The sequence below is a fragment of the Callithrix jacchus genome, chromosome 13 (assembly GCF_049354715.1).
Source record: "Callithrix jacchus isolate 240 chromosome 13, calJac240_pri, whole genome shotgun sequence".
Classification (NCBI taxonomy): domain Eukaryota; kingdom Metazoa; phylum Chordata; class Mammalia; order Primates; family Cebidae; genus Callithrix; species Callithrix jacchus.
In genome coordinates, this window is record NC_133514.1 from 19,083,687 (window position 1) to 19,105,456 (window position 21,770).

Sequence of the window (21,770 nt, forward strand, 5' to 3'; positions counted from 1 at the left end):
CCAAGAAAACAGACTGTGTTACTGCGAGCATCAATTTTTGGGTTTTGAGTCCTTTCTGCAACTGTCACTTACTGAAGAGGGAGGGAAGAATCCATTGGGAAGAGGATAGGAGTCGAAATCAAGAGAATTCTGTCCTAGGTTAAGCTCCTGATTTATGGTGTGTTCTTGTGAAAGTGTCTAATGACCTGGCCGGGTGCGGTGGCTCATGCACTTTGGAGGACAGAGGTGGGTGGGTAACTTGAAGCCAGGAGTTTGAGACTAGCCTGGCCAAGATGGTGAAACCCCATCTCTACTAAAACAAAAAACAAAAATTAGCTGGGTGTGGTGGTGCACCTGTAATCCCAGCTACCCTGGAGGCTGAGGCAGGAGAATGGCTTGAACCCAGGAGGCAGAGATTGTAGGGAGCCGAGATGGTACCACTGCACTCCAGCCTAGGTGACAGAATGAGACTCTTTCTCAAAAACAAAAAAGTATCTAACGATTTGCTCCTCTGTTTATTTTATTTTTTTAAATGTTTATGGGTGCATAGGAGGTATATATATTTATGGGGTTGTTCCTCTGTTTTCTGATGGGAAACAGGCCTTGAATGAACTCCCACCCTCTCATGAATTGGTCCAAAATAAAAGTTGATCCCAACTTCAAGCAACTCTGGGCTGTCTGTTGCCTTTATGTTTTAAAGGGGCCAAATTCAATCACTACCTTCCAGAGAAGCAACACTTTGGTGTTGACTTTCCAAGGGAGTCAAATCATCCAGGGGAAAAGTGAAGTGAAAATAGACAACTAACACCTCTCTGCAAAAAGCCACAAAGGATGGTAAAGACAAAATCACGACTTGAGCTTCAGAAATTCCAAAAGCTGGGTTCTCGGCTCAGGGATATATGCTCTTGTGCAGGTCAGATTCCAATGGGTAAAACTACTTGTTCTACCGATCCCTCAGAGTTACCTAAGGATGGACTAGGAGAGAGCCAACTGACATTTTAGAAAACATCAAGTGTCAGCCGGACGGAGTGGCTCACGCCTGTAATCCCAGCACTTTGTGCGGTCAAGGTGGGTGGATCACGAGGTCAAGAGATCGAGACCATCCTGGCAAACATGGTGAAACCGTCTCTACTAAAAATACAAAAATTAGCTAGGCGTGTTGGTGTGCACCTGCAGTCCCAGCTATTCAGGAGGCTGAGGCAGGAAAATTACTTCAACCAGGAAAGCAGAGGTTGCAACGAGCTGAGATCGCACCACCTACAATCCAGCCCGACGACAGAGCGAGACCATCTCCAAAAAAAAAGGAAAGAAAAAAAAAGAGACAACATCAAGTGTTGTAAGAGGCACATGGAGTTATTTCTCTGTGTCAACTGCGGTTCTGTCCAGGCCTGCGAGACCACCCACGGGGAGACGTCCTGTGCTTACTGTAATTAATGGGTCTGCTGAGGGGATTATACCAAATTAGATGAACCACGAGTTCCCTCTTCTTTTGTGGTGAGTTTTCCCGTGAACTTACTAGACAAAGGTACCGTCAAGGTATGTAAAACCAGGCAGTGTTTCCCTTGCATTACCTTTGCCCCAAACTCCCTATGGACCATCTTTTTACTGAGACCTATGGGTTCTGATGATGTGTGGGTTGGTTTGTTTGTTTTGAGACAGAGTCTTACTCTGTCACCTAGGCTGGAGTGCAGTGGTGCCATCTCAGCTCACTGCAACCTCCATCTCCTGGGTTCAAGTGATTCTTGTGCCTCTCGAGTAGCTGGGATTACAGGTGCCCACCACCACACCCAGCTAATTTTGTACTTTTAGTAGAAACAGTGTTTCTCCACGTTGCTCAGGCTGGTCTCAAACTCCCGACCTCAGGTGATCCTCCCGCCTCAGCCTCCCAAAGTGCTGGGATTACAGGTGTGAGCCACTGCGCCCAGCTGATGATGTTTTAAACTTCTCTGCACCCGAAGCCTCAATCTGAGTGCCACAACTGAGCCAGAGTGAGCTCTCTACACTGCATCTCTTCACTCCACATCAGACAGCACTCTCAGCACCAGGCACTCAGTGCTGCCGAAGACTCAATCACTCCATCCTCACAGCATCCTCCTGAGGCTGCCTATTGCCTTCCCCGTCTCACATCTGAAGAAACAGAGGCACTGTGAGGTCAGTGACGTGCCTAGAGTTACAGAACCTATGGAGAGTGGAACTGGGATTTGAACCCAGCTCTTCAGCCTATGCTAGGCTGCCTGTCCTAGCTCACACCTAAGTCCTAGCTTCACTTTCCAAAAAGGGCCTCCAGGTACCATCTCCATGCCTTCCATCCAAACGGAGGCCCTCCCACTGTGCCCACCAGCGTGCTCCGGGGTGAAGGCCCTGGCTTGCCATACCTCGGGGATGAGCTGGAAGAGGGCGTTGGAGTAGAGGGTTCCAATCGCCAGAGCTATGAAGTAGAGCAGCAGCCTCTTGTAAAAGGTCTTCTTCATGAAGGGCACCACGCTGGCCCCCATGAGGGAGCAGAGGGAGATGACGGTCACGCAGAGGAGACCGTATCCCCACACTGCCGTGTAGAGGGAGGGCCAGCCCCACCCAGGGCAGGGAGAGAAGGCACACGCCCCATGGCACAGCAACCACCATTTAGGGGGAGGAAGGTGAGGTGGATAGGGAGGTCACAAGGAAAGTTTGGTGGATATGAACGGAACAAAAAAGAAAAATCAGAGAGAGACAAGTAGGGAGGGAGAGAGAAATAGAAAATTTGTTAGTGATTCAAATCTCATGGAATTTCCTTCAATCAGTTCAGAAGAAAGAGGAATTCAAGGCAGCCTTGGAACCCTGTGACTTCTGCTCCTGTGGCCACTGGTAGCCCCAAATCATTCCTGCCAGTGGTGTGACTGGCTGGGCAGGGTGCTGCCTCGTCACACACCCGAGGTCTGCCCAGGCCTGTCAGAGAGGCCGTTCAAGACTTTGAACTCAAGGGCTCTCTTTCATAGGACATGTGAGCATGTGGAAAGGGGCTGGGCACTCTGCTGCTGCGTTTGCTTCTGCACATCCAATTCATATTGCGCAGGCCTGGGTGACACCACGACCACTTGGTTTGCTTTGTATGAGATACAACCAAGCCAGACGTAGGGCAGAAGGGATGGAGGATGATTAACGCCCAACGCCCATAAAATTCAGTGTCTTCACCTCTCAACTTCTTTGCTTATTCCATATGCTCTGAGAGGGGCTCAAGCATAGACAACAGAGTTCCAGGATCACCCTGTCACAAAAAGATTTCTTTGAACATTTCCCAGTGTGACATTCTGTCCAGGCCCAGAAGAGGGCAAGACAAACCAGACCAGGATGAGACACTCCCTGGCAGGCTGCAGGGGCAGAGCATGCACGATTACAGTATTTCCATTCAAACAGGTCCAAAGGAATTTCATTTCAAATCTTTAAAAAATTAACATATTTCATTGCTGGAGCTGAAAAAATAGCCCAAGTTGAGGCCACTCCTGCAAAGTGCTTGTCAGATCCATGCAAAATTTTGAGATGGCACCAAGATGGTGGGCATTCAACCAGGAAGAATGGGCAAGGCATGGCAAGCCATCTGCTGTCTTTTCTTTTGTTTTCTTTTGAGACAAAGTTTTACTCTTGTTACCCAAGCTGGAGTGCAGTGGTGCGATCTCGGCTCACTGCAACCTCCACCTGCTAGGTTCAAGTGATTCTCCTATCTCAGCCTCCCAAGTAGCTGGGATTACAGGCATGCGCCACCACGCCTGGCTAATTTTGTATTTTTAGTAGACATGGGGTTTCTCCATGTTGGTCAGGCTGGTCTCAAACTCCTGACCTCAGGTGATCCTCCCGCCTCGGCCTCCCAAAGTGCTGGGATTACAGGCATGAGCCACCGCACCCGGCCTCTGCTGTCTTTTCTGGGTCTTTTGACTGGCAAAGGTTGGGAAGCTGCTGACATGGATCTCTAAGACGGGCAGCATCCACCACTTCCTAAGGGGGTCGACCACGCGTCTGTGTATCCTCACCCCCAACAGCAGCATCCCTGCCTGAGCTAAAAAAGCGGACAGACTGTCAACTTGGGTCTTATTTTCATAGCTCCTCTGTGATAACAATTAAACAACAAAATCGACATCTCAAAACAGTGAAGTCGAGATACCAGGAAGTCAGTCCTATCAGGAAAAAGTCAAGATGCAAGGTGCGAAGGACTGAGGCCCCCTCTTCCATTTATTGTCGTTTTAATTTTGTTTGGTCTTGGTCTTTGTCCTGTGTTTGGCTCTCTATGCTTGAAATGATGGCCTGCTCAAAATTAAACAACACTGACTTTTTAGGCCAGTTCTACGTTTCAGCTGGTAACCTCTTTTCCTTCCATCTCATTCCAGATGGATAAGCTCTTGGTGCCCAGACCTGAGTACTGCCAAGATTTCTCCTTAGAATAGAGTAAGCACTGGTCAGGTGCGGTGGCTCATGCCTGTAATCTCAGCACTTTGGGAGGCCGAGGTGGGCGGATCACCTGAGGTCGGGAGTTCAAGACCAGCCTGACCAACGTGGAGAAACCCCATAGCTACTAAAAATACAAAATTAACCCGGCATGGTGGAGCATGCCTGTAATCCCAGCTACTTGGGAGGCTGAGGCAGGAGAATTGCTTGAATCTGGGAGGCAGAGGTTGCGATGAGCCAAGATCACACCACTGCACTCTAGCCTGGGCAACAAGAGTGAAACTCCATCTCAAAAAAAAAAAAAAAAAAGGCTGGGCATCCTGGCTCACACCTGTAATCCCAGCACTTTGGGAGGCTGATGTGGGTAGATCACCTGAGGTCAGGAATTCAAGACCAGCCTGACCAACATGGAGAAATCCTAAAAATACAAAAAATAATTTTGTAGGCATGGTGGCACATGCCTGTAATCCCAGCTACTCAGGTAGGAGAATCACTTGAACCTGGGAGGTGGAGGTTGTGGTGAGCAGAGATCATGCCATTGCACTCCCCCTGGACAACAGGAGTGAAACTCCATCTCAAAAAAAAAAAAAAGAAAAAAAACGTAGCTAGTGCTTAGCAGCAAAGGCATGGATGGCATGGATGGCATGGATGGCATGGATGGCATGGATGGCATGGATGGCATGGATGGCATGGATGGCATGGATGGCATGGATGGCATGGATGGCAGTCGATAGCTGCAGCTTTCCTTTGATGCCCTATGTATGGGGCTCAGGAAGGTAGGGGAGACTGCCAGGTCCTGGGAGGAGGGAACACTGGAAGAACCTTGCATCTGACAGCACCTGCAGAGGCCAGAGGAGTGAGAGGTGGGCCCTGAGACCCAGAGTTAGAAGTCATTGGTGGCTCTGATATAAGGGATAGGTTCAATTCTCAGGTGGCAGTCACTGGGTGCGTTGGAGCCCAGGGTAGGGTAGGAAGGGACTGGCTCAGCTGTGCTGCCCCAGGGAAAGAGGACGAGCACAATTCTGTTCTACTGCACCTCTGGGATGAGCTGGAATAGCGCGTTAGACAGCAGCGTTCCAATGGACAGGGCGATGAAGTAAGTGAGCACACGGCTGAAAAACGCTTTCTCCGTGCAGGGCAGGACGAGGACTCCCAGGAGAGAGGCCAGGTTAATCAGTGAGACACAGAGAAAACCAAAGCCCCACACTGTAGAGGAACAAGAACAGACGAGGGCCTCTATTATTGTGGGTGGGGAGACACTCCTGCTGCCTGGGGCTGGCCCGTTCTGAATTCAGGTGTGATGGGGCAGACCGAGCTCCACCAATCCATCAGTAAACATCTGCTGAGTCCATCTCTCACCAGATGCTGCGGAGAAGCCTAGGGAAGCTCTGTGAAAACTGCTATCCAAAAGAAACTCACCTTTTCTACAGAGAGACAGTTGCAAACAGCATGGAAGCTTAAAAACCATAAAAGCAGGCCAGGTGTGGTGGTACACGCCTGTAATCCCAGCACTTTGGAAGGCTGAGGCGGGTGATCACCTGAGGTCAGGAGTTTGAGACCAGCCTGACTAACATGGTGAAATCCCGTCTCTACTAAATACAAAACATTAGCAGGGCATGGTGGTGCTGCTAGTGGTGGCCGAGTAGTAATTCCAGCTACTCGGGAGGCTGAGGTAGGAGAAGCACTTGAACCCAGGAGGCGGAGGTTAGAGTGGTCACAGTGAGCCAAGATCATGCCACTGCACTCCCGCCTGGGCAACAAGAGTGAAACTCTGGCTCCAAAAAAACAGAACAAAATGAGAGAAACTGTACCAGTAAATAATGACAGCAGAAAACAGCGACTTGCAGTAACATAAACAGCATATACTCCAGGTGCCAAGAGTAGGCAGCACACGGCGGCCCTGTGGGGCTTAGGCAATCGGGGCGTACGCTCACAGCGCACGGCAAGCCCACTGCGGCTGGACCAGGGAGACTGGGATGGGGAGGGCAGGGAGGATTCAGTGGGCCAAGTGCAGTCTCCCGGAGGTCTTCAAGGTAAAACTATCAAACGAAAGTGAGCCAGGTACGGTGGCTCATGCCTGTGATCCCAGCAATTTGGGAGGCCAAGATAGAAAAAGCACTTGAGCCAAGGAGTTAGAGACCAGCCTAGGCTAAGTCCGGTTTCTACAAAAAATTTAAAAAGTAGCTGGGCATGGTAGTGCACACATGTAGTCCCAGCTACTCAGGAGGCTGAGGGAGGAGGATCACTTGAGCCCAGAAGGTTGAGGCTGCAGTGAGCTATGATCACACCACTCGACTCCAGCCTCAGAGACAGAGTAAGATTATATCTCAAAAAAAAAAAAAAAAAAAAAGAAGAAAGAAAATATTAAAAAAACCAAAGCACTGGGCCCCTGTGGTTCAACATAAAATAAAAAATGGACCGAAAAGGCATCCACGGGTGCTTGAAGAGTCCAACGCTCTGAACACGCACCAGCTACAGCCCAGGAGTCTGACAATGGCGAACACACAATTAACTGTACAATCATTGATCCCCCTCCTGACACTGACAAGCTCCTCCTGGATATCACTGGTTAGGCCTTCAGTGAGCAGCAGCAGCCGAGCCCCGGAGTCCTTGTGAGACAGGACGAGCTGAGACAGCTCCTGCCTTCCCAGCCTGGCTCACCTTCGACAGCGCTCGGCCGCCCCTCCTCCGTCTGCTCATTCTCCTCATTTTCCTGGTTCTCTGAAGTGCAGGCCCGGGAATCCAGCTGCTGGAGGATGGTGGGGCAGAACTCCTGGAGCTCGCTGCTCCCAATCCGTGACTGCTCGCTGAAATTGTGGGCAGCGAAGAGGTCTCCAGAACTAAAGCACTGAAACACAGGAAGGGCAGGAAGCCACTCAGACCCCAAAGATCAGGCCTTGCCCCGCTAAGTAGCAACCTATTCAGCCTTCCCAGAGGAAGAAAGAAGACAGAGAGGTCCAAATTTCAGGGATTTGTAGATTTATCTAGTCTAGGGATGAGGGCAAGGTGTCCCCCAAACTTAAAAACCTAGTAAGTAGGGCCAGGTGTGGTGTCTCATGCCTGCAATCCCAGCACTTTGGGAGGCCAAGGCAGGCAGATCACAAGGTCAGGAGTTCAAGACCAGCCTGACCAACATGGTGAAACAACATCTCTACTAAAAATACAAAAATTACCCAGGCATGGTGACACACACCTGTAATCCCAGCTACTCTGGAGGCTGAGGCAGGACAATCACTTGAGCCTAGCAGGTGGAGGTTGCAATGAGCTGAGATTGTGCCACTGTACTTTAGCCTGGGCGATAGAGTGAGACTCCATCTCAAAAAAAAAAGAAAAAAAAAAAAGTGAGTAGAACCAGGCACAGTGGCTCATGACTGTAATCCCAGCACTTTCAGAGGCTGAAGCGGGTGAATCATGGGGTCAGGAATTCAAAACCAGCCTGGTGAAACCCCGTCTCTACTAAAAACACAAAAATTAGCCGGGCACAGTGGCGTACCCCTGAAATCCCAGCTACTCAGGAGGCTGAGGCAGGAGAATTGTTTGAACCTGGGAGGCAGAGATTGCAGTGAGCCAAGATCACGCCATTGCAGTCCAGCCTGGGCAACAGAGTGAGATTCTGTCTCAAAAAACAACAACAACAACTAGTAGGTAATCCTTATGGCTCAGTTAGCTATGAAAGTTACACATTATAAGCACAAGCAGCTGTAAATAAGTGCCTGAGACATTTTAAGAATGACAACATTTCTATCACTGCCACCAAGTGGCCAGGCATGGTGGCTAACACTGTAATCCCAGCACTTTGGAAGGCCAAAGCAGGAGGATCGCTTGAGGCCAGAAATTGGAGACCAGCCTGGGCAATATAATGAGAGCCCTTCTCTACAAAAAATTTAACAATTAGCGAGGTGTGGTGGCACGTAACTGTAGTCTCACCTACTGAGGAGGCTGAGGCAGGGGGACTGCGAGAGCCCAGAAGTTGGAGGCTACAGTGAGTGAGCTATGATCATGTCACTGCCCTCTAGCCTGGGTGACAGAGCAAAACCTTATCTCTTAAAAAAAAAAAAAAAATTGTCACTAGGGCATGGTTTCTAGAAAACACCATTCTGGGGCTGGGCACAATGGCTCATGTCTATAATCCCAGCACTTTGGGAGGCCAAGATAGGCAGATCACTTGAAGTCAAGAGTTCGAAATCAGCCTGGCCAACATGGTGAAACCCTGTCTCTAACAAAAATACAAAAATTAGGTGGGTATGGTGGTGCACACCTGTAATCCCAGCTACTCAGGAGGCTGAGGCAGAAGAATTGCTTCAACATAGGAGGTGGAGGTTGCAGTGAGCTGAGATTGTGCCACTGCACTCCAGCCTGGGCAAGAAAGTGAGACTCCCTCTCGAAATAGAAAAAAAGAAAAGAAGAGTCAAAGAAAACACCATTCTTTGTGTGTGTGCTTGAAGATATAAGCTTCGTACCATATCTGGCTGCACGTCACAATAGCCCAGGAAGCCATTACGTTAAAACGCAGGTTCTAGCTACTTCTCTGAAGCTAAAATGTCTCGGGGTGGGGCTCCGCCAAAACGGTGCTGCTGCCCAATCAGCCCCACACAACCTCAACCATACAGGACTGCCCTCAGCCTGAGGACATGTATGTTCACAGAGGCAAGGGGAGGAAAACCTGAAGATTCAAAGTGGGCCGTGGCCAGCCAGCAGCTGCCGCACAGTTACCTTGGGAGGTGGCAGGTAAGCGCTTCTCACGAACCGTTCCTGTGAAATCTGCAGCTCCACTTCTAATTATACTGTCTACACCTACATGCCAGGCCTTTTCTGAGTTTGGTCTCACATGGGCGTATCTCTGAGAGTCAGCACTCTGACTGTGCTGCCAAAATAAGTGCCTGGGCTTCTAAAGGCCGAGGGCTGGCCTCCTGTGACCCCGAGATGCTGCCGCTGCCCTGGCAGGTACTGAGACCCACGTCACTGCATCACCTCCGGGGGCACGGGGTGCGCTCCTCCCTGGCTTTGGTGTCTGCTGTGCTCAAGTCATTCTGCATCCACACCACATGGTCACCCCTGTACCTTGCCTTTTTTTTTTTTGAGACAGAGTCTCGCTCTGTCACCCAGGCTGGAGTGCAGTGGCGCAACCTCAGCTCACTGTGACCTCCACCTCCTGGGTTCAAGTGATTCTCTCACCTCAGCCTCCCAAGTAGCTGGGATTACAGGCACCCACCACCACACCTGGCTAATTTTTATATTTTTAGTAGAGACAGGGTTTCACCCTGTTGGCCAGGCTGGTCTCGAACTCCTGACCTCAAATGATCCACCTGCCTCAGCCTCCCAGAGTGCTGGGATTATAGGCGTGAGCCACCGTGCCCGGCCTGCCCTGTCCCTTTTATCTCCACACTGCACTCATCTCAAGGGGCAGCCCGAGGACACTGCATGCATGAGCCTGCACGGATGACTCCAGCACACTCGTCTCCCCCTCTCATTTCTGCATCCTACAATTACTGTCCAACCCACAAAATGCAATGCTTCATTTCAGCACTGCTGACTTTGTCCTCTGTTGGTTAAGCTCCCCATGATGACAGTCAACTCCCTAAATATGACTCATTCTTCTCTATTGCTCACAACACCAGCACAGGGAACAAAGTCGATATATAAAGATTTTGCCGGCTGACTTATATTTGGCTGCTGCAAATAGCCCCAGAGTCTGATTAGCAGAGATAATATGGAAGAAAGAACACAGAACTGGCAGCCAAAAAGACCTGGCGTTCCAGCCTGGGTCTCTGCAGGGACTCACTGCGGGACCCTTGGTGTCCGCTCCTGTAAAATGCAGATAATTGCTGCTGCACCTGGAGGGACTGCAGGCTCACTGGGATAGTAACAGGCTCGGGAAACGGTCGACTCTGAGAAATGCTGGCCTGGGAGCTGTTTTCTCAGCATTTCCGAGTGACTCAAGTGCAGCTCTGAGGAAGTCTGTGGGGCTGAGAACCCCACTTCCGGCTGCCTTTGTTTTGTTTTGTTTTAAGACTTGCTTTGTCGCCCAGGCTGGAGTGCAGTGGCGAGATCAGGGCTCACTGCAACCTCCGCCTTGCTGGGTGCAAGCGATTCTCCTGCCTCAGCCTCCCGAGTAACTGGGATCACAGGCACCCACCACCACGCCTGGCTGATTTTTGTATTTTTAGTAGAGTTGGGATTTCACCATGTTGGACAGTCTGGTCTCAAACTCCTGACCTCAGGTGATCCATCCGCCTTGGCCTCCCAAAGTGCTGGGATGACAGGCGTGAACCACCAGCCCCAGGCTGCCTTTTATTAAGGGCATGAGAACACCTATGCGGGGCGGGGGGCGGGGGTGGGGTCAGAAAGTACTACAGAAGACTCACAATATGCGGATTCAGACAACAGGAAAAAAAGAATTGGCCTGTCCACTCTGTCTTCGAGGCTGACCTGCCTCATCCTCCCTGCTGCCAAGCTGCCAGGCTGCCCTGGGCCCACTAGACGGGAAACCCCAAGAGGCCAGAGACTGTGCTGAGCAGAGCTGCTGGCTGGCAGGGGAGTCTTACCGTGGAGAGGTTCCTGTGTCCCTGCACGTGCTGGGTGACATTACTCCGGCCCACCCCCACATCCAGGTGGTTGAGCAGGGCCTTCAGCTGCTGCAGAGTGAGGCTGTCACCCTCACCGTGGCGACGCATTAGGTCCTGCAGGAAGGAGGCAGCGCTGAGAGTGGGTGTGCCTGGGGAGGAAGCGTGGGCCTCGGGGCTGGGTATCCAGAAGCCGAGCAGGGTCAGCAGGAGGCAGCTATGGAAGGCCGGGTGCAGCAGCTTCATGGTGACTAAATGAGCCTGTGAGAGAAAAAGGCAGGTGAAGCTGAGGCCCCTCCCTGTGTGCCAGCAAGAGCACCGGGCACGTCGCCACACACTCAACACGGCGAGACTCCTTCAGTCTCTGCCTCTGCTCCTTCCTGAATTCGCCTTTGAAAGAAACCCTCCTTTTGAAAGGACAGAATAAAAACTAATAAAAAGGACAAATTCAATAGGTTTAATTAAAAAAAAAAACAGCAATGTGATTATGCTTTTTTTTTGTTGGTTTTTTTTTTTTTTTTTGAGACAGAGTTTCACTCGTTGCCCAGGCTGGAGTGCAGTGGCGAGATCAGGGCTCACTGCAACCTCCGCCTTCTGGGTTCAAGTGATTCTCCTGCCTCAGCCTCCTGAATAGCTGGGATTATAGGCACACATCACCACACCTGGCTAATTTTTTTATATTTTTGGTAGAGACGGGGTTTCATCATATCGGGCATGGTGGTCTCAAACTCCTTACCTCAGGAGATCCACCTGCCTCGCCTCCCAAAGTGCTGGGATTACAGGCATAAGCCACTGAGCCCGCCGGTTATGATTTTTCAGAAGTCCTTTTAGAGGTACTAAAATAATCACGGATTTACCATCTGATCTTGGGTCTGCTTCAAACTAATAAAGCAGGGGGTATGAGCACAGGGGTATGGATGAGGTGATCAGGCAAGAGCTGATACTCACTGGAACTAAGCAACCGGTAGATGGGAGTTCATCAGATTCTCTCTCTTTTTTTTTTTTTAAGACAGTCTGGCTCTGTCTCCCAGGCTAAAGTGTAGTGTAATGATCTCGGCTCACTGCAACCTCTGCCTCCCAGGTTCGAGCAATTCTCCTAGCTCAGTCTCCCGAGGAGCTGGGATTACAGGCGTGTGCCATCACGCCTGGCTAATTTTTGTATTTTTAGTAGAGATGGGGTTTTACTATGTTGGCCAGGCTGGTCTCAAGCTTCTGGGCTCCAGTGATCCACCCACATCAGTCTCCCAAAGTGCTGGGATTATAGGTGTCAGCCACTACACCTGGCCCTGTCTACTTATATATGTTTGAAATCCTCCAAAATAAAGCTATTAAAAAATAAACATGGGCTGGGTGCAGTGAGAGAGAGAGAAAAAAAAAAGAGAGAGAGAAAGAAAGACAGGAAGGAGGGGAAAAATAAAGAAAAGAGAAAGAAAGACAAGACAAATGAAAGCTTAAGGTAGTAAGACTGATGACGATTTTTCTCATGTTAACCATTTTTCCCTTAGTATGGTTACAATTTAATTAGTGATCTAAACAAATTATCAAGAGGGGAAAATCAGCCTCTGCTTCAAACCCAGAAGAAGCCAATCACTGCTGCCGTTTCTTCCCCAGGCACCCAGGGCTTCGACATTAATCTCAGTGAATCACACGCCCCGCCTTGGGGGCTTTGCTTATGACAGAGGAACAGCAGCAGAGGGGCTGAGAGCAGGCTTGCCTGAATCCTGGCCCAGCCACTTACCAGCAATGTGATCTTGGATAAATTCTTTCACTAGAGTCAACATTCTACAGTCACTCAAAGCAGCGCTGCCGTTTACCATAGCCTTCAGTGTCAGAAAAACCTGGCTTGAATTTCTGCACAGCTGCTTCCAAGTCACTACGGGCAAGCACCTGGCTTCCCTCTACCCTTTGTTGTATCATCTGTAAAACTGGTATCCACCTCATTAGATTACTGTGAGGATCTAACAGCATAAACTATGGCACGGCCCCTGCCAAGTACCTGAACCATATAGAAAGCACTCAGTAACATTTAGCTACAATAATTATAAGACTTATAATCACCAGGGTTCCCCCAATTCTGACTCTCTCAGCCCAAACATTAGGCTGCTAATGAAACGGTCAGGAATATCCTGTGGCCAAGTAAAGTATCTTAACTCCAGGCCCGGGGTACACATGTCACATAAGTCCCCTACTGTGACCCACAGAAGCAAGCAAGCAGGGACATTACATGCTTTAGGATCCACGTATGGGGCATGCACAGAATCTGGGGACATAAAATACTGCTCTTCAGTGGAATATATACTTTTGAGTCTACAGAGACGGATTGGGCACCAGCCACAAGGTGGTTTCAAAAGTGCTTGCTACTCTGAGATTCACAACTCTCAAATCTCCACCAAGAGACAAATGTTAAACTGTGGTGAGCAGGGTGGATCTTAGGCAAAAAATGACTAAAACCCTATTGTACAAAGAAAGTGGTTATCCATCAGAGCAGACGGAACTGTCAATGGCATGAGGTATGCTGTCCAAACAAGGGGGAGGTCTGCCTGCATTTAGAACAGAAAGGCAATGAAATGATGGAAGCAGCTAGTGTTACCAAGCACAGACCTTGCTTAAGTGCTTGACATCCCCCGTTCCTTTAACAGAAGCTGGGAAACTTACCCATGTAACAGACAAGGACACTGGGGTTCAGAGATTAGGAAACGTGACCCACAGAAGCAAGCAGCAAAGCCAGAAGTGGAACTGCCTTGTAAATCGAAGCCTGGTCTGAGTGATGTTAAATTCAGTGCTTTCTTAGCCACCATGCCCTCTTCATGAAGACATGAAAATACACGTCCTGGATCCCACAGAGATCCACAAAGTCCTGCATGTCTCCCTCTGTGCGGATCTTTCCTGATGTCTAACAGCCCCCAAAGCATCCAAACCTTGGCTTATAACGCCCTGCAATGCTATGAGGAGATAGCCCCAGGGTCCCTTTAGAGGACAGACTGTGTCACACTGTTCCTCCTCTAGGGCCATTTCAACAAGATAAACCAACCGATGTTCCCACCTCAGCTGCATTTCTCAAATTTATCTGTGGTAACTTCGAACCACGGAGCAAACAAACCCCAAAAGACTTCAGGTGTGGTAAACTTAGGGTGATTTTAGCAACTTTACCTGGCCGGCATTCACCTAGAGATGACCTTCTTTTTATTTTTGTTTTTTTGAGATGGAGTCTCAGCTGGTGCCCAGGCTGGAGTGCAGTGGCGCGATCTCAGCTCACTGCAACCTCTGCCTCCCAGGTTCAAGTGATTCTCCTGCCTCAGCCCCCACCACTGAATAGCTGGGAATACAGGTGCGCACCACCATGCCCGGCTAATTTTTGTATTTTTAGTAGAGATGGAATTTCACCATGTTGGCCAGGAAGGTCTCGATCTGGTGACCTTGTGATCTGCCCACCTTGGCCTCCCAAAGTGCTGGAATTACAGGTGTGCACCACTCACCTGGCCGAGCTGAGCATGTATGAAGCATTTGCTTTTCCCTGACCCAGTGACCCTGTGACACCCCAGGTGGCTGCCATGACAGCCTGGAGTGCTAGGGAAGAGGCACCTTCGGGCTGTACCATTGGAAGAATGAGCCCACAGGGCCACCTTTGCTTCTCCCAGGTGACCTTTTCTTCCCCGCGGCACAGCTGTTCTTTCCTCCAGGACATGCACAAACTGGGCATCAGACACCCACAAGACAGCAACCAGGCTCAGGTCTAGACCTGTCCCCATGGGATGTGCAAGTTCAGCCAACAGAGCCCTCCTGCCTGGCCCAGCACTTGAGACATGGACTCACCCCCAAGGGTTGGGGAGGATCTAGAAGCTGTGAGTGACACTCCAAATCCAAGCGACCCTGACCTTTTGGCAGGCATGAAAGGGGAGTTTTCTGCTCCAGTGGAGTTTTGTTTTCTTCTAGCTGCAAGTTATTCTTAGCAGGGAAAATGTTTGTAAAGGGTATTAGGAAGGAAAGAAGAGGGAAACACACAGCTGCTGATGCCGTCGGATAGGGGTGCAGGGGCCATGTGTGTGGCCCCAGCTGCGAGAGGAAGCTGCACTAGGTTCCATGCCACGTGTGGCCCCAGGAGAGCCACTCCAGTCCCCCTAGGGAGCTGGGCCAGCTGCCCTCGAGTAAGAAAGGACACCTTTCAGGGAAGACAGTGGGAAGGAGACAAAGTGTGCTGTGGCCTGGGAGTGCCCCCGGGCTAGCTCTTCCTGCTGGAGTCTCTCTGCCTCAGGGTCAAAGAAGTAAAATTATTTTAGTGCCCTCCTTCTCTGGCTAAGGCGCCAGACCCAACCCCGGGAGAGGTGGGAGGGAGACACAGGAGAAAGCAAGAAACGCCTGTTCTGGAACCTTCCTCTGTGGAAGCTCAGAAGTTGCCTTACTATCCGGAGGCCCCGACTGGAATTCCACCTACTGTCCGTCACCCTTCACTTGGTGCAGAAGCAGCTCCACTTAGAAGCGGCACTTCTGTCCCGCACAGATGCTCCTGTGATCTTCAGCATGATGCACTGTTTTCTATGCCCACCTCCCCGCTCCGAGAGGAACAAACATTCACTTCCGTGACACTGGCTCTAGAGGCTGGGCACAGATATAAGAACAGGCAGCAAAAACCAGCAGGGCCTCCGAGCAAATGGGCATCCACTCATCCCCTCCCCTTCCTGACCACCCCCCGCACCCGCCCCACCCGCCCCACACTGGCCAGGGAGCCCACCACTCCCGCTCTCAGATCCTGGGCGCACAAACAAAACATGAAAACTAAGCTCACATGCTCCAAACTTGCCCAACTCAGACCATTTCTGAAGCCAAGAAGTTGTGTGTCTGCCCCCTGCCCCTCGTGCACACTGTGCCTGCCAAGCACAGGCCGTGTGGGTACACAGGACATTGCCAGGGTGGGACTCTTAACTAGGGGGTCAGAGTCAGCTGTCGGGTCTGGGGTGGCGGAGGGTTTGAAGGCAGTCTAAACTGGGGTTTTATGAAGCACTTTACTTAAAATTATGAGAAGGCTGATGGTCTACACAAAGGAAGACCACAGGGTTGCAAAGGTTGGGTGAGGGAGTGGAGGGGGAGGCCAAGTAGAAGCCACACTGATAGAAATTATGTTCCCTGGCCAGGCACGGTGGTTCCCACCAGTAATCCCAGCACTTTGGGAGGCCATGGCGAGCAGATCACCTGAGATCAGCAGTTCAAGACCAGCCTGACCAACATGGAGAAACCCTGTCTCTACTAAAAATACAAAAATAGCCAGGCATGGTGGCACATGCCTGTAATCCCAGCTACTTGGGAGGCTGAGGCAGGAGAATCACTTGAACTTGGGAGGCAGAGGTTGCAGTGACCAGAGATCGTGCCATTGCACTCCAGCCTGGGTGACAGAGCGAGACTCCATCTCAAAAAAAAAAAAAGAAAGAAATTATGTTCCCCAGAGCTCTTGGTTCCACCACAGACTAGCATCAGTGAATCATCCTAAGCCTTCCCCCTACTGTCTTCTCAAAGGATGTTGAATGAACCGTCTGGGTCTCACATGTTCCTCAGGAACAGAGAAACGGGTCTGAGGTACCCACGGTCTCTGCCCATCACCCGGCTTATAAGCGTCCGGAAGTTGGTAACTACAAAGCCAGCTCCCACCACTCCCTTGGGGTTCTCTCCCAGGAAACAGCTCAAAGCTGTATCAGCCCTTCCAGCAGGGGGCTTTCTCCACTCTTCCATCTCTGCCCCACTCGAGGGCTGCGACCGCTCAGCCTGATAGGAGTGTATCTCCAGCTAGCAGATACCGGGCTAGCAGATACCAGCGGCTCAGGGTGAGTTCTCTGTACATCACACAATAGCAAAAGACCCCTGGAGCCCAGGCTTAGGGAAAAACCCTGACAAGTTGCAGACAAAGGACAAAGCCAGGCCCCTGGGTGGAAGGCGGAGGTCTCAAGGAATAAAAAAAATCCAGAGCTGCTTGTCTTGCGGACTGCGGGTGCTAGCGGCCCTGGAAGCGCTGCCTGGCAATGCAAGGCCTACTGACGTGTATCTGAAGCCCAATTTTCCGTGGGACTGCAAGCAACATATTGTTACAATGAACTCATATCCTTAGTATGAAAAGAGCAGAATAAAGGTACAGAGTTTAATGAGCATATAAAAGAGAAAGTGGATTGAAACACTACATAAAGACCTAAGATGAAAAACTGAAATGGGAGCATAATTTTCCCTCCCCTGACAATTAACAAAATGAGAATAAATTTTTAAAGAAAAAAAAAATTCACCAACAGCAACCAAACAAGGAAACAGATCTAATCTGAGATACATTAACTTCAAAACCAGAGGCAAGGGAAAAATGAAGGAGGCGCCACGCATGGCTCATATTCTATTCCCGGCCCAGCCCTGGCAACCCAAATGACAAGAGCAGAACCAGAACTCTCACTCCCATCCCCAAATGTGCAAGAGGAAGTCCTTTTCCTTTTCAATTGAGGAGTAGGAGGAAAAGCTACTGGGGAAAAGCAAAAAAAAGGGTGCACCTGGACCGAAAACAATGGGCTGACTCCCGTGGAAGGAAATAAGGGCTCTAGGGCCACATTCTGAATGGGGGACAGATCCAATTCCAAATTCCAGTGAGTATTTTCTTTCTTTCTCTCTCTCTCTCTCTTTTTTTTTTTTTTTTGAGACTCTTGCTCTGTCGCCCAGGCTGGAGTGCAGTGGCACGATCTCAGCTCACTGCAACCTCTGCTGCCCAGGTTCAAGCAATTCTCCTGCCTCAGCCTCCCGAGTACCTGGGATTACAGGCATGTGCCACCATGCCCAACTTATTTTTGTATTTTTAGTAGAGATGAGGTTTCAGCATCGTGGCCAGGCTGGTCTTGGAATTCCTGACCTCATGATCCACCCATCTCGGCCTCTCAAAGTGCTGGGATTACAGGCTTGAGCCACTGTGCCCGGCCTTTTTTTTTTTTTTTTTTTTTTTTTTCCAATTGAGATGGAGTCTTGCTCTGTTGCCCAGGTTGGAGTGGAGTAGCATAATCTCAGCTCACTGCAACCTCCATCTCCCAGGTTCAAGTGATTCTCCTTGCCTCAGCCTCCTGAGTAGCTGGGATTACAGGCATGCGCCATCACAACCAGCTAATTTTTATATTTTTGGTAGAGACAGGGTTTCACCATGCTGGCCAAGCTGGTCTCGAACTGTGCAAGCCTGTAGTTCCAGCTATTTGGGAGGCTGAGGCAGGGGAATCACTTCAATCTGAAAGGCGCAGGTTGCAGCGAGCCAAGATTGTGGCATTGCACTCCAGCCTGGCGACAGAGTGAGACTGTCTCAAACAAAAAAAAAAGAAAAATAGAGAGAGAGAGAGAGAGAAAGATAGAAAGAGAGAAAGAGAGAGAGAGAGAAAGAGAGAAAGAAAGAAAGGGAAAACTGAGAAACACACTAAAACTTCTCTTAAACAGGAAAAAATTCAGACTGCCTTCTTCTTTCCCTTTGACTGTCTTTCAGTGTCAGAAGAGAATATAAGACTGTCAGAACATCACAATCCTGAACAAAAGAAACTATGAGCCAAGAATACTATCCCCAGCCAACACATCGTACAATTTGGTAAAGACAATAGGCAGAAATTCTTGGGTAGGAAAGAGGTCAGAAAATATGGTCCCCTTCCTAGGGAAGAAACGTGACTTAACAATGAAATGCATGTAATTAATACAGAAATGGAAATACAGACAGCTTAGGAATGCAGAAAGCATCAAAAGAGGACTGATAGTGAGCATTAAAACCCTTCTGATAAGAAATAACAAAAAATCATTGCCAGGCTATGGGTGGTGCCTCACACCTGCAATCTCAGCACTCTGGAAGGCCAAGGCAGGTGAACTGCTTGAGCCCAGGAGTTTGAGACCAGCCTAAGCAACGTGGTGAAACCCCGTCTCTATAAAAAATGCAAAAATCAGCAAGGTGTGGTGATGCATATCTGTAAGCCCAGCTACTCAGGAGGCTGAGGCAGGAGAATCGCTTGAACCCGCGAGGCGGAGGTTGCAGTGAGCGGAGATCACGCCACTGCACTCCAGCCCGGGTGGCAGAGTAAGACCCTGACAACAACAAAAAATCATTCCAGAGATTATGGTCACAGGACACAATCTAAATGTCATAAAAGTGGACAATAATATAATCAACACAATCGGGATATGGGGGAAAAGAGACATGAGAAAAAAACATGAGAATTCTGTCCTCAGTTTTCATAGTCAAGAGTCAATAGTTACTATCTGAAATGGAAAAAATATAGATCTGTTTCACAAGCTATTGACCTTACTGGAGTCTTTTGGGAAATTATCTCAGTTGTAAAAAACATATTTATTTAAAGCTTGCTAATTCCTTTAATTTTACTACAGCTTCTCTTTCTTCTGTCACATTCAGTGAAATTTTAATACTTTTTTTTTTTTTAAGACAGAGTTTCATTCTTGTTGCCCAGGTTGGAGTGCAATGGTGTGATCTCGACTCACTGCAACCTCCACCTCCCAGGTTCAAGTGATTCTTCTGCCTCAGCCTCCTGAGTAGCTGGGATGACAGGCATGCACCACAACACCCAACTAATTTTTTATATTTTTAGTAGAGACAGGGTTTTACTATGTTGGCCAGGCTGGTCTCAAACCCAAACTTGGGCGATCCATTCACCTTGGCCTCCCAAAGTGCTGGAATTACAGGCGTGAGCCACTGTGCCTGGAAGAATACCTGGAGTAGCGTTCACCTAATATTACTGATGGCTATTTCTGGGTTGGTAGGATCTGGAGTGTTTTGGGGTTTTTTGTATTTCAACCCATTGAACCCACCAGTTGGTGGTAGGAGTACCATAATATAATGGGTGATTATTTTTGTAATTAAGGAGTTAGGCACAACTTTCTAAGTATGGCACAAAAGCTAGAACCCATGGAAGCCATCATTAACACATCTGACTACAGACCAGTTGTGATGGCTCACACCTGTAAACCCAGCACTTTGGGAGGCTGAAGCAAGAGGATTGCTTGAGGCCAGGAGTTCAAGACCAGCTTGGTCAACATAGTGACACCATCTCTACAAGAGAAAAATAAATTTAATTAGCTGGCTATTGTAGTGCATGCCTGTAGTCCCAGCTCAGGGGGCTGAGGTGGGAGGACTGCTTGAGTCCAGGAGTTTGAGGCTGCAGTCAGCTTTGACTGTGCCATTACACGCCAGCCTGGGCAACAGAGCAAGACCTTGTCTCAAAAAATCATCAAAATAACATCAATCAACTAAAAAAAAACATTGGCTATAGAAACTGCCAGATGTTCTACAAATGCTTGATGAATACACTCTCGCTATTCCTGGTCAAACTAACAATGATACAACCGTCTGTGTAAGTCCCAGTTTACGAAAGCAGAAAACCAACCGTCTGGCAGCTTGGTCATCAAGTGAATTCCGTCCTGCAGGCTTCTCCGAGGGTAGAAAGAGCTCTGAGAAAAACCACCCAGCCCATGGCCCTCCCCACTCACCCAAGGAACACCATCTGAGAAGCCACTCTCCCCTCAGACAAGCTGACCTAGGCTGACACCTTCACTCCAGCAAACAGCAAGTCTCACAGCTGGAAAGCCAAGCCTCACTGGGCCCTACCCAGGAGCTTAATCGGCTCATTCTTCCCCTGCCTCCTCCAGCCCTCCCACCTACCGCTCTCCTCCATACCCTAAAAGGATGCGTTGTCCTCTTCCAGCTCCGGCTCCCAGGAACTTCGCCTCAAGCCTCGGCACAGTCAAAGCCCACCCAGGGTGGGAAATTTCCAGACAGTGCAGGAGGGTGGCCAGCAGAGCCCACTCACTCTCCCTGTGAAACTTCGCTCTGCTGGGAAGCACAGGATGGGAAAACTAAGAAAAATAATAATAAAAAAGAGAAACTCAGTGGTGACCCAGAAGCAGAGAACAAATATAGAACCCTGAGCCTGCTGTTCACCAACTAATATTTACTGAGCCCCCATTGTGTGTGCCAGCGCTTGTGGGAGGAGGTTATGAGGCAGAGACGGGTGGTCACGGCCCCAGGCAGGCAGCACAGACAGACAGGGAATGGCTTATTTAGCCCCACGCTGAGCGCAGAGTGAGTGTAATGACAGGCAGGCCCAGGCACTGGAGCCAGGAGGAGAGAGGGAGGGAGGGAGCACATTTGCCAGGCTCGGCTGGAGCCAGAGCAAAGGGGACTTCCCAAAGCAACTGAGTCAGGTGGGCAGGGACCGGGGAAAGGCCCGCAGTGGCCAGCCGGTGTTTTCCCCACCCGAGGCCAGGGCCAGAGTCACCTCACTTCTCATCATTCACCCATCAACATTTCCCAGACAGTTGCAAAATTCTCCCTGCTGTCCAAGATCACTCCCGCCTGTCAGACCATGGGCCGGACATGCGGCTTAAGAAACACAGTTCTCACTTCCATCACTTATATCACTCCCATGAAGCAGAACTTCCAGCTTGCTATTCGGGATCAGATAAATAAATAGAAAACATGATCGAGTGGCCAAATCGTTGGACCACATGACGTGTCACACACCCCGGGTTCAACGTTGGGACCTGCCAGTAACTTCCCAAGTGTATCTGGCCAATTAAACTGTGAAAGCAACGAGCTTGCAGAGGGACTGTGACCAAGTCAGACCTTAAAGGCTGCGTGGCATAGCACCGGGGCCAGTGCCTTCCTAGTTCCCTATCTTCTGACTTCTCAGGATAACCCCTTCACTTAGTCCTGAATTCTGCTTCTGCTCAGTTACCTCCCCTTCCAGGAAGCCGTCTTGGATCACTTTTCCAGCCTTTTCTTTGGCTATTAAGACTCCTCATTACCTTTTCTTCCAGGGA

The 21,770-nt window shown here is 49.7% G+C and overlaps 1 protein-coding gene across 20 annotated transcripts in view; it reads right to left on the minus strand.

Moving 5' to 3' along the window:
* The window catches only part of SLC39A14 (solute carrier family 39 member 14), a 53,642-nt gene that overhangs the window by 9,029 nt on the left and 22,843 nt on the right, over positions 1-21,770 (minus strand). For 4 of the 20 annotated variants that reach the window (XM_008979153.5, XM_008979152.5, XM_035270036.3 and 1 more), the window contains exons 2-5: positions 20,626-20,804; positions 10,941-11,219; positions 7,057-7,243; positions 2,355-2,524 (exon numbers count right to left, since the gene is read on the minus strand). In XM_008979153.5, coding sequence (XP_008977401.1) covers positions 2,355-2,524; positions 7,057-7,243; positions 10,941-11,204 — 621 coding nt within the window. In that variant the 5' untranslated portion in view covers positions 11,205-11,219; positions 20,626-20,804. Of the gene's footprint in view, positions 1-2,354; positions 2,525-5,431; positions 5,602-7,056; positions 7,244-10,940; positions 11,220-20,625; positions 20,805-21,770 lie in introns of all 20 variants that reach the window. The other 16 variants (XM_078347272.1, XM_078347270.1, XM_078347274.1 and 13 more) reach the window with 7 other exon arrangements.